The 19,817-nt window shown below is 45.1% G+C and overlaps 1 protein-coding gene across 2 annotated transcripts in view; it reads right to left on the bottom strand.

Annotated features, from left to right (window-relative positions):
* Positions 1 to 19,817, bottom strand: part of dennd2c (DENN/MADD domain containing 2C) — a 218,023-nt gene that overhangs the window by 28,292 nt on the left and 169,914 nt on the right. For both annotated transcript variants that reach the window (XM_028796440.2, XM_028796441.2), the window contains exons 14-15: positions 15,331 to 15,508; positions 5,638 to 5,679 (exon numbers count right to left, since the gene is read on the bottom strand). In XM_028796440.2, coding sequence (XP_028652273.2) covers positions 5,638 to 5,679; positions 15,331 to 15,508 — 220 coding nt within the window. The remainder of the gene's footprint in view (positions 1 to 5,637; positions 5,680 to 15,330; positions 15,509 to 19,817) is intronic.

The raw sequence follows: 19,817 nt of genomic DNA, 5'->3' as shown, positions 1-19,817 counted from the left end.
TTGATTTTACCATATAATTTCTGGTATTTTATAATGTCGGTCATATAAGTAGAATGTGGAAAACTCACACTATTGATTCAAGAGCTTATGATATGCTAACGTCCACCTGAGAGAGTAACCACGGAGCACACGGCCTTTTTTTTTTCTATGTATTGTGCCTACGTGATCCGAAGCGACGTTTGCACTGATTTGTGTTTTTTGTATCTCACAACCTCATACACTTTTATCGCAAGAGCACCCCTTATCTACGCTGGAGCGTTCGATCAGAAGAAAATATGAAGAAAAGAAAGAAACTGGCAACTGTGCTACTGCAACAAACTTCGATGTGTCTGAGAAACTGATGTGAGACTGGAGGAGGCAAGATGATGTAAAAAAAAAATAATATTCAAGTGTCGCATTTTTGAACGGGTGTATAAGGTATTTGATCTTGGTATTTCAGACCACAAAGTTGTGTCATTGGAGCTGCCCTTTTTCTCCTCCCGTATCAAACCAAAACGACAGATCTACTTCAGAAATCTGAAGAATATCAATGTGGATGCCTTGGCCTTGGACCTTACATTTCTCTCCTCTGACTTTATCAGCTCCCTCTCTGTTGCTGACCTTGTGGATTTTTTACAACCAGTCCCTGAGCAGTCTCCTGGACTTCCACGCCCCTTTAACATCTAGGTCCGTCTCATTCTCGTGCTCAGCACCTTGGTATACCTGCGAGCTGCGAAAAATGAAGGCGGCTGGGCGTGTCCTTGAGCGGCGGCTCAAGGCCTCTGGGCTGACTGTCCATAAACAGGCTTACAAAGAACACGAGAGCGTATGCAGAAGCTCTGAAGGTTGCACGGTCCAAGTTTTATTCCACCATCATCAGAAATGGCTCCAGCAACCCTAAAAAACTTTTTTCAACCATAAATCATCTTGTCAAACCTCCTTTACCTGCCCATTCTGAGACCACTGATGACAGATGCAACATGTATATCAACTTTTTTAAACAAAAAGTTGATAATATCCGTTTACACCTCTCTACCAAGGATATCTTGCCCTTCCCAACTGTTGACTCATTGTCTGAGACCGTCCATCCTCTTTGCTCTTTCTCTGTTGCCACACGGGAAGAGGTGGAGGATGTCATCAGGAAAATGAAACCGTCTACTAGTTCCCTGGACCCTTTCCCCTCACCCTTGCTGAGGGCCAACATTTCTGCCATCTCTCCACTTATCACCAGGATAATAAATCAGTCCCTCCTGGCTGGCCATATTCCTTCTGCACTAAAAACTGCTGTCATCAGACCTCTACTGAAAAAATCCACCTTGGATCCTGAAGTTCTCTCCAATTATAGGCCCATCTCCAATCTTCCATTTCTCTCCAAAGTTCTGGAAAAAATAGTTGCAGCACAACTTCACGATCATCTCAAACTGAACAATCTGTTTGAAAAGTTTCAGTCTGGTTTTCGCCCTGGCCATAGCACTGAAACAGCCCTGGTCAGGGTCACCAATGATCTTCTGATGACGGCAGATACTGGTTCACCTTCACTACTTATCCTCCTTGACCTGACAGCTGCTTTTGACACAATAGACCATAACATCCTTCTTCACCGCCTGCAATACACTATTGGACTCTCAGGAATTGTTCTAAATTGGTTTACATCATACCTGACTGGCAGAACTGAGCATGTCGCCCTTGGCAGCGCAAAGTCCCACACCCACAACGTCGCCTGTGGTGTTCCACAGGACTCTGTGCTGGGCCCTATCCTTTTTACTATCTACATGCTCCCCCTTGGAACTGTCATTGGCAGACATGGTTTATCGTTCCATTGCTATGCCGATGACACTCAGCTTTACCTCAGGACTACTCCCACCTCCTCTACTGCTCCTCTGCCAACATCTACATTGTCTACCTGCCTGGAGGAGATAGAGGCATGGATGAGGCTCAATTTTCTTCAGTTGAACAGATCCAAAACAGAAGCCATCTTAGTTGGTACATCACATCATCTTCGCTCTTCTACCATCACCAGTATTACTTTCTCTGGCCAAAATATTCCTCTTTCCACATCTGTTACTAATTTGGGTGTTAGAATGGACTCCCAACTTACTTTTGACACCCACATCAAATATCTCTGTAAGTCATCTTTTTACCATCTCAAGAACATCGCCAAACTCCGCCCATTACTCACCCTGGCAGATGCAGAGAAGCTCGTCCATGCCTTTGTCTCTTCCAGGCTGGATTACTGTAATGCACTCCTCATTGGGATTCCTGGCAAGAGTATCCAGAGACTCCAGTATATTCAGAACAGCGCTGCCAGGATCCTGATGAGGGTACGAAAGTATGATCACATCACCCCAATCCTGAAAACCCTTCACTGGCTCCCTGTTTCATTCAGAATAGAGTACAAGGTCTCCCTTCTTACCCATCAGTGCATTTATGGACATGCCCCTCTTTATCTACAGGAACTCCTTACCCCCCATAACTCCTTACGTTCCCTCCGCTCTGTACTCACTAACACTCTTCAAGTCCCCAGAACTAAGCTCAGCAGTATGGGTGACAGAGCGTTTTCATCTGTGGCGCCGAGGCTGTGGAATGCCCTCCCTGATTACCTGAGAGCCCCACAGTCGACTGAGGCCTTTAAGCGAAACCTAAAAACTCATCTTTTTAGAAAGTCATTTTGTTAAAGTATTTTATAGACTCTTCTGTTCTTTTTTTTTTTTTTTATTTTATTATTCTATTTTTACTCTGTAGCACTTTGGGATTGCTAAAATATAAAGTGCAATATAAATAAAATTTATTATTATTATTATTATTATTATTATAAGTCGGGGTCTGATTTTATGATCAAATTTTCAGGTTTCAAGACCTGATTTACAGTATACGCAAGTATACTGTATATGGTAGTTGTTCCCTGAAGACGGCCATTTGTAATATTCTGAATTTTCCTTTTTTTCTTTTTGTTTTAACTAACGTAAACTTTAAATTTAAACATCTGCCAATTTACTGCTTAACTTTTTTTTTTTTTTACCATTTTAGGACATTCTGTGACGCTATAGCCTCACCGTGACGCTGATCTATTTATAGCACGGATAGCTACGAGGCAAGACTTTCAATAAGTTTTACATATGAACTACAACGAGCAAAGTACTAGCGGGTTTGCAATGAGAAAAAAAAAAGGGGAACTTTTTTTTCTAACTCTTGTAAGATATTTGGTCTTACCATCTGGTTGTTAAGGTTTTTTTTTCCAGAGGTTTCGCTGTAGGTTTCGAGCACAAGACTCGCGCGTAACATATCATTTTTACCGACTGGTGTTTTAAAGGGGGTGCAGATGCTAAACGTAGTCACAGGTGCCTGAGAAGGTCCAACGATAGCTGTAAGAGAAGTCCAAATAGTATTAGTAGCGTACGCGTACCGTAATGTTTAAATTTGTATGTTAATAACCTCGAGGTTAGGTATAAATGTTTTTGTTGTTTTGTTGTTTATTGTTTTATTAGGTATATGTGGTTGTCGGATATTTTGATTTGTATTTGGATGGTACGATTTCCCCGGAAGGTCTTAAATGGTATCTCCCTATGATCAGGTAAGCCGGTCCTGCTAATGGAAAAGACTTTATAAGTACAGTTGTGACCATAATGAGGGGGATCGTGTGGAGAGAATTAAGAGGTGCCGGAGCGCTGAGCTGTTGGTTGCTGTAAAGGAGTGTGGTAGTCTCCTGAGGACCAAAAACGACTCCTGAGATTATTTTTTTTTGAGGAGTTGTACTGGGGACCTGGACTGACACAGAGTCCAGTTTTGTATTATTTTAAGGCTGCTGATGCCCTTGCATGGACTGGAATTGAATATATATATTAGGGTAAGAGCCTTTGTGTTTTACAATTTTTATTTTTTTTTTGTCCTATTTTTTTTTCTTCTTCTTTTCTTTTCCCCTTCTTCATGATTTGATTTTGCCGTGTCACTGGATTATTTATACATTTTTGCATCTTTTTTTTTTCTTTTCATCAAAATTAAAATTACCTTTTGAACATCTGCCTCTCTCGTGCCTCTCTTATTACCCCCTCAGTCCTGGTCGGTCCCAAACTACTAGCAGGCCATCTGTTTTATTAGACGGCTTGTGACACATTCACTGCATTTCAACTGATTACATTGAAGAAAAGCTGCAAAAACTGAGGTGCTTTAAATCTTTTGACCGGTAGGGCACATAGGGAAGCAATTAACCAAAACAAAAAATGTACATTGCTATCTGCGAAGTCAAAAAATACCAGTGAAGAGAGTACGGCGGCTGAAGATAACAGTCCTCAGGGGTTATACACACTTCGAAGAGATGAGGGTTTACATTTTCCAGGTGAAATATTCAGCAGTTTTAATTCTCACAGGGCGTGTGTTCCTCCTTTGTGATGGCAGAGCATAAAAGCAGCAATACATGTTTATGGTACACACGGGTGACATCTTTTTTGAACTTGTGTATCCTGCAGTGCTATTGTCAATAAATCACTTATGAATTGAAGAAATACAGTGATCCCTCGCTATATCGCGCTTCGCCTTTCGCGGCTTCACTCTATCGCGGATTTTATATGTAAGCATATTTAAATATATATCGCGGATTTTTTGCTGGTTCGAGGATTTCTGCGGACAATGGGTCTTTTAATTTCTGGTACATGCTTCCTCAGTTGGTTTGCCCAGTTGATTTCATACAAGGGACGCTATTGGCAGATGGCTGAGAAGCTACCCAACTTACTTTTCTCTGTCTCTCTTGCGCTGACTTTCTCTGATCCTGACGTAGGGGGTGTGAGCAGGGGGGCTGTTCGCACACCTAGACGATACGGACGCTCGTTTAAAAATGCTGAAAGATTATCTTCACGTTGCTATCTATTGTGCAGCTGCTTCCTGAAACGACATGCTGCACGGTGCTTCGCATACTTAAAAGCTCAAAGGGCACGTATTGATTTTTGACTGAAAAACAAACTCTGTCTCACTTTGTCTGCTCCTGACGGAGGGGGTGTGAGCTGCCGCCTTCAACAGCTTTGTGCCGCGGTGCTTCGCATACTTAAAAGCCAAACAGCCCTATTGATTTGTTTGCTAGAGATTGTTTTCTCTATCTATGTGACATTCTCTGCTCCTGACACGCACTCCTTTGAAGAGGAAGATATGTTTGCATTCTTTTAATTGTGAGACTGAACTGTCATCTCTGTCTTGTCATGGAGCACAGTTTAAACTTTTGAAAAAGAGACAAATGTTTGTTTGCAGTGTTTGAATAACGTTCCTGTCTCTCTACAACTTCTTGTGTTTCTGCGCAAATCTGTGACCCAAGCATGACAATATAAAAATAACCATATAAACATATGGTTTCTACTTCGCGGATTTTCTTATTTCGCGGGTGGCTCTGGAACGCAACCCCCGTGATGGAGGAGGGATTACTGTAAACTGACAGGCAGAAGGTGGGCAACAGAGCTCAGCAAGGCCCTAAGAGGAGTCAAATGTTCCAGAAAGGAGCTGGTGATGGGTCTAAGTGGACTGTTTAGGAGGGGGTACTAAATAAAAAAGAAAAACTCCAGCAGAAAATTTTAATGAGTGTTTGGGTCTGGACTAAATAAATGGTAAACATCAGGAAGAGAAAAACTGAATAAAAATAAAATGAATGTAGTGAGGTAAATGGAGCACGCAGCTCACCTGCTGAATAAAATGACCTTCATCGAGATGGACAATCAGCACCTGATAGGAGAGACAAGAAAAAAATACAATTAATGAAAATGAAGAAAGACCTCGATATCATCTGTCTATGTAGTGCTCCACAAAGCAAGAACTAAGAAACACTCAAATATATATAGTGGATGTTAGGGTTAGACAGACACACAAAGAAGTGTTTTTAATTTTTTTTCTTTTTCAAATAGTCCCCAAGCACCACAGACACAATAACACAGGCAAGTAATCAAATAATATGTCCATCCATCCATTATCCAACCCGCTATATCCTAACTACAGGGTCACGGGGGTCTGCTGGAGCAAATCCCAGCCAACACAGGGCACAAGGCAGGAAACAAACCCCAGGCAGGGTTCCACCTCACCACAGGGCGCACACACACACACACACACACCTACACACCAAGCACACACTAGGGACAATTTAGGATTGCCAATGCACCTAACTGGAAACCGGAGCACCTGAAGGAAACCCACACAGACACGGGGAGAACATGCAAACTCCATGCAGGGAGGACCCAGAAAGCAAACCCAGGGCCCCTTACTGCGAGGCAGCAGCGCTACCACTGTGGCACTGTGCTGCCCCAAATAATACACAATAATCTTAATAATAATATTTCCCTCCTCCACACCTCCCAGTAAGCTCTGTCCTACACCTTGCAGACTCCGGCTCACCTGCTGGGTTTTCAGCAGTCCTTTAAAGAGTCCTTGACCAGGAAGTGCTTCTGTCCTTCCATCCACGTGACTTGCTCGCACTTCGGGGTCAGATGGACAACTGGCTTTTTCTTCAGCCCAGAAGTACTTCAGAGCTTCCGGCCTCGTGACTTGTGAGTACTTCCTGGCTATAAGGGAAACACGACTCCCCTAGTGGCACCCACGGCACCCAGCAGGGCTGAGATAGCAAACTCTTAGTCCCAGGATGCCCCGTGGGAGTCTGGGGCACCGCTATACACCCAGGGGAGCTGCCATTTAGCGTCTTGGGGGAGGCTGGATCCTGCAAAAGCTGCCTTCCCCCATTCTTTCATCTCAGGAGAGTTCCGGCCAGGTTGAGCTGCCAGCTCTATTACTATATCTACAGTATATATCTATATATCTATATCTATATCTATATATATATCTTGTCACGCACGCACGATTAGGGAGCCGCGGAACAATCCAAAAGGTAACACGACATCGTATGCCAGACGGGAATGGCGGGGTACTAACCTCTCTTTCTCTATCTCTACAGGAAGAAAGACGCACCGCCGCCATGAGTCCTCCTAAACACGGAGAAAACAACATGCTACTTCCGCCTTCCCTCTGTTTCACCCCGATGATGTCAACAGTCCCACTATCCACCTCGGTTTTCCCATCAGCCCATGCTTCCATTTCCGGTCCCTCTGCTTAAATGTTCCCCCATCCGTCATGCCGGCGGAGGGTGTTATGACATTGTCTGTATTTGTATGACAGCTAATTTTGACTCTCTACAGTATACGGGGCCGGAAAACCCCAAACCTTTATGTGCTTCTTGTCTTTCTTTTACAGTGGCGACAAGGGTGGGATCCAAAGTGTCCGAACATGACAGAAGGGCAGGATCTAAACGACGTGCTGAAAGGGATGGCTTCCCAAATACAAAATCTACAAATCGTGCACACCGCGACGACACGGGAGTTGGAGGAGACCAAGGCAAGGCTGACAGCCACGGAGTCGGTAAGACCAGAGCCTGCTCGGCCACCGCTTCCTCCGATGGTTCCGTTGACCGAGGCGGACGATATTGAATTGTACCTCGGCATATTTGAGAGGACAGCCTCTCGTAACAAGTGGCCGCGAGCGGAGTGGGCGTCCATTTTGGCCCCATACCTGAAGGGTGCCGTGCAGCGGGCTTATTACGACCTCCCTGAGGAGGAGGCCGCAAATTATGACCTCCTTAAGCCCGAGATCTTGGGCCGCTACGCATAACTACGGACCAGCAGGCGAATGCGTGGCGGTCCAGGCAGTTCAACCCGGATCAGCCTGCCCATGCCCAGGCCTTCGAGTTCTGGGGCAAGATGGGTCGCTGGCTAAGGCCAGATGGCCCTCAGGCACGCCGGGTTGTAGAACAGGTGGCGTGCGAGGGCTTGGTGAACGCGATGCCGGACGACCTCGCCCAGCAGGTCCGTAGGCACCCCTATAGTGACATGAAGGGGCTTCTGGAGGTCCTGGAGCGTCAACTATCGGTCATCCGAGCCGGGGGGGTAGGAAAAGCCGGCTCGTGGTGCCCGACAGGGGTGGACCAGCCACCCCAAGACCACCCCGAGCCCACCCGTCGCACGGCAGAAGGTCCAGGGAAACCCAGAGACAGACCCACCCACCGCACTGTTTCAAGTGTGGGGAGCTCGGTCACCTGCTGCCTGCCTGCCCGCTCTACCAACCGCCACAGGAGCCCATGGACTGCAGTTTGGCCACTTCAGAGAGGTACTGTGTCCTGACAAACCCCCTGGCTATACCTAATACAGGAGTGGTGTTAGTAAATGGTTATTCTGTGCTTGCTTTGTTCAATTCCGGCAGTAATGTAACCATTGTTGCTTGCCGTTACGTTCTATCACAACAGTGGAGACACCAACATGTAAATGTAACGTGTGTACACGGGGAGACCAAGTCTTATAGGTCCGCAAAATGTTTCATATCCTGGAATGGGGCCTTGACTCGCTTGTCAGTTGCAGTGTTGCCCGAGCCTCCTTTTCCAGTCATTTTGGGACACGACTGGTCAGAAACGAGCACGAGCCAGGGAACACGTGACGCCCATACTCCTGCAGATCCTTTAGACTCAGTAATTAACCAGTTCCGGGTTACCCCTGGGTAATTCAAAAGAGAACAGTGGAATGATGATTCCCTGAAGTTCGCCCGGAATGCAGTTGTTTCGCTAGATGGCCAGTTGTCAGACGGTTCCTTGCCACCGGAGCCCTACTTTGTATTAGAAAACGATCTGCTTTAATCGGGTCGCGAACCACGAAGGCGGAGCGAGGAAGTTGCTGTTAGTGCCGCGAACCTTCCGGCGGGAGGTCTGCGAACTAGCACACTCCCACCTCCTGGGTGCCCATTTGGGAACCAAAAAGACGCTAGAGAGAATCAAACTGCGGTTTTACTGGCCAGGGATAAACAAGGAGGTTCGACACTTCTGTCAGTCCTGCCCGGAGTGTCAGACCCGTCAGATTCCTAGGAAGGACCGTGCTCCTTTGGTCCCTATTCCCATCATTGACGTGCCCTTTGATAGGATCGGTATCAATCTTGTTGGTCCCCTTGAACCGTGGCCAGAAATATATATTGGTCATGGTGGATTATGTGACTCGATATCCAGAGGCGGTGCCCTTACGCTCCACTACGTCAAAGAATATCGCACGGGAACTAGTCAAACTCTTTGCTAGAGTAGGAATACCTAAAGAAGTCCTTATGGACCAAGGTACTCCGTTTACTTCGGATACGTTCAGGGAGGTGGCTAAGTTACTCCGTATCAAACATCTGAAAACATCTGTTTATCACCCACAGACCGATGGTTTAGTAGAACGATTCAATCAGACGCTTAAACAGATGTTACGTAAGGTGGTCAGCGTGGACGGTAGGAACTGGGACGAGCTTTTACCCTTCATGCTCTTTGCTTACCGGGAGGTGCCACAAGCCTCCACGGGGTTTTCCCCCTTTGAACTCTTATATGGACGCCAACCCCGGGGGCTTTTGGACATTCTAAAGGAAGGCTGGGAAGAGGAGGCTCAAGCTGGCAATAATATTTTGGAGTATATCGCGCAAATGCGTGATAGAATGAACAAAATTCGGCCTATTCTAAGAGATCATATGACTCGTGCTCAAACAGCGCAAGCCCGGTGTTATAATAGAAACGCTGTTCTCAGGGAATTCCACCCCGGGGACTGCGTGATGGTGCTCGTTCCCACATCCCACTCCAAATTACTGGCCCATTGGCAGGGCCCTTATGAGGTAAAGGAGCGTAAAGGCCTGGTCGACTATTTGGTGAAACAGCCGAATCATAGACCAAGCGAGAGGGTGTATCACGTGAACTTGTTAAAGCCGTGGAGAGATCGGGACGAGGCTCCTCCCTCCGGTACATCCCTCTCCCTTTTCGCAGGGAAAACTCCCTTTAACCTCGGCCAAGAACTAACACCATCACAATGGCAGAAGCTGGAACAAGCGATCCGAACCGTCCCCGAAGTGGCGAGCGAGCTACCTGGCCGTACTTCATTGATTGAGCACGAGATCATTACCGAGCCGGGCGTGGTAGTCAGGGAGAGACCCTACCGCCTCCCGGAGGCAAAGCGGATGGAGGTGGAGCTTGAAATCCAGAGGATGTTAGACATGGACATCATTGAGGAAAGCTATAGTCCCTGGTCCAGTCCTATTGTCCTCGTTTCTAAGCCAGACGGTTCCTGGAGGTTTTGCAATGACTTGAGACGTCTGAACCAGGTCTCCAAGTTTGATGCCTACCCCATGCCCAGAGTGGATGACCTGTTAGAATGCCTGGGTAAGGCGCAATACTTGATCACCTTAGATATGACTAAAGGGTACTGGCAAATTCCCTTAACGGCATCCGCCAAAGAGAAAACAGCCTTTAGTACCTCTAGTGGACATTGGCAGTATAAGGTCCTCCCATTCGGACTGCACGGGGCACCAGCAACCTTCCAACATCTGGTAGATAGAGTGCTACGGCCCCACCAGTCCTACTGTGCCGCCTACTTGGATGACGTCGTCATCTATTCCGACACCTGGGAGGAACATATACTGCAGGTGTATGCTGTTCTCGCCACACTTGCGAAAGCCGGCCTCCGCATCAATCCCCGTAAATGTTTCTTCGGATTGATGGAGGCCAAGTATTTAGGCTACCTAGTGGGTCGGGGACAGGTGAAACCCCAATGTTCAAAAATAAAAGACATCATTGAATGGCCCCGTCCGATAACCAAGAAACAGGTGCAAGCCTTCTTAGGGTTAGCGGGGTACTACTGCCGGTTTGTCCCCCGTTTCTCTGAAAGGGCAGCCCCCTTGACTGATCTTACAAAGAAGGGCGCTCCTGACTATGTGGTATGGAACAACAAAGCAAAACAAGCATTCAGTGACCTAAAGAAGGCCCTTACATCGGCACCTATACTACACACCCCTGACTTCTCTTTGCCTTTTGTACTCCAGACCGACGCTTCGGACACAGGCCTGGGTGCCGTGCTGAGCCAGAGCGTCGACGGTGCCGAACACCCCGTGATATACCTGAGCCGGAAACTGCTGGACCGAGAGACCAGGTACGCGGCGGTGGAGAGGGAGGCCTTGGCCATCAAGTGGGCGGTGACTCATCTGCGGTACTACCTGCTGGGACGGGAGTTCACCCTGGTAACGGACCATGCTGCCCTCCAGTGGATGGCCCTACACAAGGAGTCGAACCCCCCAGTCACCAGGTGGTTTTTGGACCTGCAGCCCTATAAGTTTACCATCATTTATCGCCGAGGTCCCCTTCAGGCCAATGCTGATGCCCTCTCCCGGGTCCACGACCTCTCGGTTCGGTCCGCCCGACCCGATGGGTCTGGGCTGAAGGGGGGGGTCATGGCACGCACGCATGCACGATTAGGGAGCCGCGGAACGATCCAAAAGATAACACGACATCGTATGCCAGACAGGAATGGCGGGGTACTAACCTCTCTCTCTACAGGAAGAAAGACGCACCGCCGCCATGAGTCCTCCTAATCACGGAGAAAACAACACATAACTTCCGCCTTCCCTCTGTCTCACCCCGATGACATCAACAGTCCCACTAACCACCTAGGTTTTCCCATGCTTCCATTTCCGGTCCCTCTGCTTAAATGTTCCCCCATCCGTCATGCCAGCGGAGGGTGTTACGACATTGTCTGTATTTGTATGACAGCTAATTTTGACTCTCTACAGTATACGGGGCCGGAAAACCCCAAACCTTTATGTGCTTCTTGTCTTTCTTTTACAATCTATATCTATATATATATAATCAGTTTTGGAACTTACTCACAGAGGAAAAGTACCCAAACATGAGGAAATGTGCTACCTCCTTGACTGCATTATTCGGCTCTACTTATTTATGCAAGTCAGCCTTTTCCCACATGAAGATTATTAAATCCAAATTCTGTAGTGACCATAAATGTATTGAATTGTTATTGTGCCATAAGGGTTATTCAGTTATGCAAGATACGACAACATATATTTTATGTATAAAGTATACTCAGTATATATATATATATCTATCTATATCTATATCTATATCTATATATATATATATATATATATATACTCAGTATAAAATGATATATCATTTTTAATGTAGGTAGATCATTTCGACCTGGTCATTTTAAGAGTAGCTCGCAAGCCAAAAAAGTGTGGGCACCCCTGTGTTAGGGTAACTTTAAATGTACATTAATATTTGAGTTATTTTTAACTGAAGGGTATACCCATTGGTTCTAAATATTTAGTGATATCAGGCAACGGTGGCAGCCTTTTCAGCAGCTCCGTGTATCTATCTATCTATCTAACATGAGGAATTCACACTTTAACTATGGAGGAAGGAAGAGGGTCAAGTATGCAGGCTGCCAGTCTAATGACAGTCATGACCCTCTCACCCTCTGGAGCGGACATTTCCTGGAAAACAGCCATTTTAGTCCCTGAAACAGCCTGCCCATAGCTAAGGGAAGCAGCCGTGCTGCTATTCTCTGAATAACATCTTTGTTGTCAAAAAATGGTGTGAGTATCCTGATCTGAAACTGGTGAGTGGTGTCCCTCAGGGGTCAGTGCACTGCTATTTTTAATATATATATATATATATGATTTCCACAGGAATATAAATAACAAGCTGGTTAAGTTTGCAGAGAATACCATTATTATTAGGCTGACTCTTTTATCTGTGTCGACTTACAACATTTAGGATACAAGTGGATATGTTTCTTTTGATTTTTCCAAGTGGAGCACAGGCAGGTCAAGTGACTTGCTCGGGTTCACACAGTGTCAGTAGCAGGACTTGAACCCACAACCTTGGGATTTGAAGTCCTAAGCCTTAACCACTACACCACACTGCATGCCCACAATAAATACAATTAAATTGTCCCTCCATATTATATATTTCCCAAATCTGCTTTTTTAGTGGCACAGTCAATGGACATTAAAACTTGGGAACAGCTGGGGAACAAGTGTTACAGGAAGTCAAATTTCAAATGGCTTATTCCTTTAATGAAGACAGTATTTCAAATGTTTTACAGCTGGAAGTAAATAAGCTCCAGTGTAATTAGAACAATCCAGATGAGAACAGGACATTCAGCCCAACAAAGCTCGCCAGTCCTGTCCACTTATTTCTTCCAAAAAAAACATCAAGTCGAGTTTTGAAAGTCCCTAAAGTCTTACTGTCTACCACACTACTTGGTAGCTTATTCAAAATGTCTATTGTTCTTTGTGTAAAGAAAAACTTCCTAATGTTTGTGCGAAATTGACCCTTCATAAGTTTCCAACTGTGTCCCCATGTTCTTGATGAACTCATTTTAAAATAACCATCTTGATCCACAGGACTAATTCCCTTTATAATTTTAAGCAAGTATCTGAGGAAAAAGTCCACTTGTGTAGGTGTGACACACTTGGTGCAATAATTCAAAAGTTGGATATCAGGGTAACAAAAAGAAGTGAATTGTAAGTGGTTAGGAACTAATTCACTCCAAATCTGAAGTCATCTTTTCATAGAACATTAGAACAATTTAGTCAAGAACAGGCCATTCAGCCCAACAAAGCTCGCCAGTCCTGTCCACTTAATTCTTCCAAAATAACATCGAGTCGAGTTTTGAAAGTCCCTAAAGTCTTACTGTCTACCACATTACTTGGTCTCTTATTCCAGGTGTCTGTGGTTCTCTGTGTGAAGAAAAACTTCCTAATGTTTGTGTAAAATTTACCTTGAACAAAATTCCAACTGTGTCCCCGTGTTCTCAATAACTCATTTTAAAATAACAGTCTCGATCCACTGAACTTATTCCCTTCATCATTTTAAACACTTCATTTCTTCTTAATCTTCTTTTGCTTAAACTGTAAAGGCTCAGCTCTTTTAATCTTTCCTCATACCTCATCCCATGTAGTCCTCTAATCAACCCAGTCGCTCTTCTCTGGACCTTTTCTAGTGCTGCTATGTCCTTTTTTGTAGCCTGGAGACCAAACCTGCACCCAGTACTCCAGATGAGGCCTCACCAGTGTGTTATAAAGACTGAGCAGAACCTCCTGGGACTTGTACTCCACACATCATGGCGCTATATAACCTGACATTCTGTTAGCCTTCTTAATGGCTTCTGAACACTGCCGGGAAGTCGATAGCTTAGAGTCCACTATGTCTCCTAAATCCTTCTCATAAGGTCTACTCTTGATTTTCAGACCACCCGTTGTGTATTCAAATCTCACATTTTTACTTCCTGTGTGTAATACTTTACATTTACTGACATTACATTTCATCTGCCACAAATCTCCTGAGGCCTGTATGCTATCCAAGTCCTTCTGTGATGATATAACGGATTGCAAATTATCTGCTAATCCATAATTGGTATCATCTGCAAACTTAACCAGCTTGTTACTTATATTCCTATCTAAATCATTATTGAACTTAAAAATAAGTTTAGCAAAGTTATTTTGCTTGATTCTACAAACAGAACGTAATTCAGGACTTATTTCCAGACCTAGGCATGGCATCATTTTTTGGTAGCACGTACTAAGGTGAACAGGTGTTTTCATGTAGTATGGTGAGTGTCAGGAGTGATTTGTGACAGACAGGTATCAGCAAGAGTGAAAGGGAAGGTCTACAAGACGGTAGTGAGACCAGCTATGTTATATGGGCTGGAGATGGTGGCACTGACCAGAAAGCAGGAGACAGAGCTGGAGGTGGCAGAGTTAAAGATGCTAAGATTTTCATTGGGTGTGATGAGGATGGACAGGATTAGAAATGAGGACATTAGAGGGTCAGCTCAAGTTGGACGGTTGGGAGACAAAGTCAGAGAGGCGAGATTGCGTTGGTCTGGACATGTGCAGAGGAGAGATGCTGGGTATATTGGGAGAAGGATGCTAAGGATAGAGCTGCCACGAAAGAGAAAAAGAGGAAGGCCTAAGAGAAGGTTTATGGATGTGGTCAGAGAGGACATGCAGGTGATGGGTGTAACAGAACAAGATGTAGAGGACAGGAAGATATGGAACAAGATCATCCGCTGTGGCAACCCTTAAAGGGAGCAGCTGAAAGAAGAAGAAGCCCACTAAAAATAACTATTCTTTAAAAGGAATAAAATGTTGGAACATCCAGAATCTTTGCTGATGCTAACAGCTTTAGACCAGAAGCCAGCAGTTTCATATTCATGGCTAGAACAACATCAGAGCAAAACCACTTTATGTTAAAATGACTCTCTTATAGATGTTTGTGCATTGCTTTCAATATCTTTTAATAAAAAGTTTTATTATTAAACCATTTCTTGGAACAGCTATTTTGAAAGATAATTTTTATCTTTAACACATGTGCCAGATTGCCTGGGTTCATAGGCACACCTAGCATTTATACAGCCAAGTGTATGAGTCATTATTGACAATTTTTCTTGCAACCAAAAAAAAAAACTCTGCCAACCCCTGCTGTAGTGGCATCTGCTCCTCCAGATGAAAATAAATGAGGCTCCATGTCCAACTCACCTCCTCAAGGGGCAGTTTCTCGAGCTCTGGCAGGGCGCACGACAATATGCCAATCAGGAAAGGAGTGGGCGAACAGGCGATGTCGATCATGGAAGCAGGCAGCACCGGAATGTAAGTGTGCTGCCAGGTGAAGGGGTACAGCAGGGCGATGGCTGCATGGGCGCAGCGAGACAAGGTGCTGTGGAAAGTCAAGCAGAACTTGAACAAATTAACAACAACAACAACATTTATTTCTACAGCACATTTTCATACAAACAATGTAGCTGAAAGTGCTTTACATGATGAAGAAAGAGAAAAAAGACAAAATAAATAAGAATTACAATTAGGGAACACAAATTAACATAGGGGCGGCACGGTGGCGCAGTGGGTAGCGCTGCTGCCTCGCAGTTGGGTGACCTGGGGACCCGGGTTCGCTTCCCGGGTCCTCCCTGCGTGGAGTTTGCATGTTCTCCCCGTGTCTGCGTGGGTTTCTTCCCACAGTCCAAAGACATGCAGGTTAGGTGGATTGGCGATTCTAAATTGGCCCTAGTGTGTGCTTGGTGTGTGGGTGTGTTTGTGTGTGTCCTGCGGTGGGTTGGCACCCTGCCCGGGATTGGTTCCTGCCTTGTGCCCTGTGTTGGCTGGGATTGGCTCCAGCAGACCCCCGTGACCCTGTGTTCGGATTCAGCGGGTTGGAAAATGGATGGATGGATGGAAATTAACATAGAATAAAAGTAAGGTCATCGGAGGGAGGACAGAAGAAACAAATCAGGGAAGATATGGAATACCCTGACAAATTAACAAATTGAACTTCAAACACTCGCCAGTGGTGTTAACAGATCTCTGCACCCTGGGGGGCAAGCTTACAGAAAGTGACCTGTGAGCAACGTGATTCCTTCTAGAGATTTGCTGTATCCGGGTTGGCTACCGCTCACAAACTCCTGGAACATCGATTGTCATGGGCCAGGGATGGACTGAGCAATGAGGACACATAGATTACCGGTCAAACATTTTACAACACCTCAGTTTTTTTAGTGTTTATGGAATTGCATGCAACTTAATGACTTATGATTATTGAAATCAAGGCATAGAACAAATAAACAATGAAAAAATATAAAAAATAAGTCAAGGAATGATTAAGAATAGGGCGGCACGGTGGTGCAGTGGGTAGCGCTGCTGCCTCGCAGTTGGGTGATCTGGGGACCTGGGTTCGCTTCCCGGGTCCTCTCTGCGTGGAGTTTGCATGTTCTCCCTGTGTCTGCGTGGGTTTCCTCCGGGCGCTCCGGTTTCCTCCCACAGTCCAAAGACATGCAGGTTAGGTGGATTGGCGATTCTAAATTGGCCCTAGTGTGTGCTTGGTGTGTGGGTGTGTTTGTGTGTGTCCTGCGGTGGGTTGGCACCCTGCCCAGGATTGTTTCCTGCCTTGTGCCCTGTGTTGGCTGGGATTGGCTCCAGCAGACCCCCGTGACCCTGTGTTTGGATTCAGCGGGTTGGAAAATGGATGAATGGATGATTAAGAATAGAAATTTTTATTCAAATTTTTGATTCATTAAAGTAGTCTGCACCTTTTACTGAAATAACATCCAAACTGTGCAAGTCACCAAAAGAACCCGAGACCATCACACATCCTCCTCCATGTTTGACAGTTGGTGTCACACACTGAGGTGCCATCCATTCACCAACTCGATGGCACAGAAACACCCTGTGTGATGAAGTGAAGATTTCAAATTTGGATTCATTGGTCCATAAAACTTTCGCCCAGTCTGCAGTAGTCCACAGCTGATATTTCAAGGCCCTGTTTTGTCCTTTATGGAAAGACTATCTTCCTGCCACTCGCCCAGTCAAACCTGCAGCACCAAGTCTCCTCTTCACAGTACAAACTGTTGTTCTGTGAGGTGCTGGTGATCACACAAGCCGGAGACCCTCAGAAACTTGTCTTCTGATTGGCTTGTAACTTTGGGTCTGCCAGATCTCCTCCTATCAGTTTTTTCCAGTTTCCAATTGCCTCTGGATTGTGTAGGACACCAATGGACTTCCTGACACATTGATATTTTTTGCTGTTTCTCTAAATGACAGGCCTACACTTCTAAGGGTAACAACGCTCTCTCTTATTTCATTTCTTAATTGCCATTTTCTTGCCATTATCACTGGAATATTGTCCAAGCAGTATTTCAGCAGGTGTAGTAACACAGTCTGTCCCAACTCTGCTTTAAGACACACGGAGGGTTTTTAAGTAATCAACAGAAGTTGGGACACCTGAGAAAATTGTTGACTTCAACTTGCAAGGCTTCATTTGCTTTAATTGCTGCAGAACATCTGCAGATTTTAACCTATTACCGTATATACTCACGTTTAAGTTCTCCCGCGGATAGGTCGGGGCTTGATTTTACTGTATAATTTCCAGTATTTTATTTGGGACATCTGTGCAAATTGTTTGCTTCAACTTGCAAGGCTTCATTTACTTTAATTGCAACCTAATAGTTGTTCCCTGAAGAAGGCCCTTTTGTAAAATTCTGAAATTTCTTTCAGTGTTTGCTAACCTAAACTTCCCATTTAAACCTCTTGCAGTTTACTGCTTACCTAAAACTTTTCAGTAGTGTACACGTAGCAAGTGATGGTGGCAAAAGTGCTTTTTGCTTTTATTTCACACAGAAAGTGCAGTGCCGTCTTTCAAATGAAATAAATAATCCATAATAAAAAGGTTTAAACTTCAACATAAATAATCCATCAAAACGGAAGTTGAAAACTTTCAGGATCAGACACTTTAACACTAGAATTACCAGAGCCTACGAGAAAACCTGTAAATCCAGCCCACCTTAAATCTGTTCGCACCTCTCCATCAGCGTCTTTTGTCCTGTAAATGTGTCGATAAAGACAAGCAGCCTGCTATCACATCCCTCCACCCGCCGCACAGTTTTCTCAGCTCAAGTCTGTTTACCTGCATATCAGTTGCTTAGAGTTGTATAGAGTGAGAAGTCGGATTTACGAGTTTTCTTGTTGGCTCTGGTAATTCTAGTGTTAAAATCATTCCTGAGCCTCTGTGCTTCTTTTTGACATCTCCTCTGCTTGCAATTTAAGGTCAATGCAGCAAGAGGAGACATCCTCAGACAAACCCTTGGTGTCCACAAGGACCCCATGAGCCCTGCTCCTGTCTCTAGCTGCCATCCCTTGGCCTTCAGCGGGAGCCCACCTGGTTCCTCCAGCTCCTTGGGTGCTCAACAGGAGGGACCCTGCCCCATGAGCGCTGTCCGCTCTCCCCTTTCGAGGCCGCTTCCCAACCGCCTGCCTCTTCCATGTAATGGCACAATGCTTTCTTATTTTTCCTCTCTTCTTTTCCTTTAAACTCCCAGTCGCTTTCTTGTTTGTTTCTCTATCTTTTCTTCCTGTTTGGTTATTTTCTTCCTGAGCATGTCTTCAAGTAAATGTGGGCTCTGCCAATTACCCCATCAGCACCTTGGGACCGCTCAGCCATGCTACTGTGTGTACCTACACCTGCCAGGATCCCGAGCACACTGTTTTTAATAAAACTTGCACACTGCCATGGACCCCTAACACGCCTTGCCACACATGCTGAGAGTGCATTACCTGTTTGATGTCATGGTAGTTAATGCTGATGCCTCACAGCGTCAGGGATCTGGGATTGGTTCTTAAGAATCTTAATGTCTATGGGAAATTGGAGGCTCTCCTTTTAAGTCTTCTACTTACAACCGTACTGACAAAACTCTAAAGCTGGCCAGCCATGAAGGTGTATTTGCTCTGTGTTTTGCCATGAACTGTATCCTCCATTCCATCTGATGCTGCCAGAACATGACACTGTAGCCAAAAATAAGTGGGCACACCAACAGGTTGGCGGATCAAGAATTGCTTGTCTGTCTCTCCCGTTTGTTTTAAGTCTAGACTCTAAAGTTCTAGTTTTGTTTCTGGGTCACAATTACTGTGATTGTATTTTGAGACTACAGAAGAAAGCAGAAGGTAAAGAAATTGCTCCTGATTAGTTAGTTCAATCTTTTTCAAAATCCTTTCTGTTGTCATGATCAGGGCTGACTTTTGGGCGCTTATTGCCTTTCCCTATAATGGAAGATATTTTCTATACCGTAGTTAGGGTTGCATCTCACGTTTCTAGGGGTGTGGTCTCTGGGGTCATGACCCGGAGTTCATCGGAAGAAGGGATAAAGGTCAGTTTTACCCAATCTGTGGATAAAATCATTCAAAACCTTAACTGCATTCTCTTTGTGAACTCTCTTCATGTCTTGCCTGAACTTTGACTCTGATTTTGTCTCTTGTCTGGGTTTTGGTCACTTTGTTTTATTTTATTTTTTGTTTGTTTTTACCTTTTCCATGTGTCTCCAGGTTTAACTCAAGAAATTAGTGATCTGTTTTTCTGCAAAGTCAGGACATCTGTATTCTTTGTGCTGAGTTGCACACATTAACTTTTGGCCATTTACTAGTTAATGATGTTGCATCATTCCCTCAATATATGGTACCCATTGTAGGAGAAACTTTAAGGC

Source organism: Erpetoichthys calabaricus, chromosome 3 (genome assembly GCF_900747795.2).
Source record: "Erpetoichthys calabaricus chromosome 3, fErpCal1.3, whole genome shotgun sequence".
NCBI lineage: Eukaryota > Metazoa > Chordata > Cladistia > Polypteriformes > Polypteridae > Erpetoichthys > Erpetoichthys calabaricus.
Note: the sequence above shows the minus strand (reverse complement) of the source record. Positions and strands in the feature narration are given on the sequence as shown.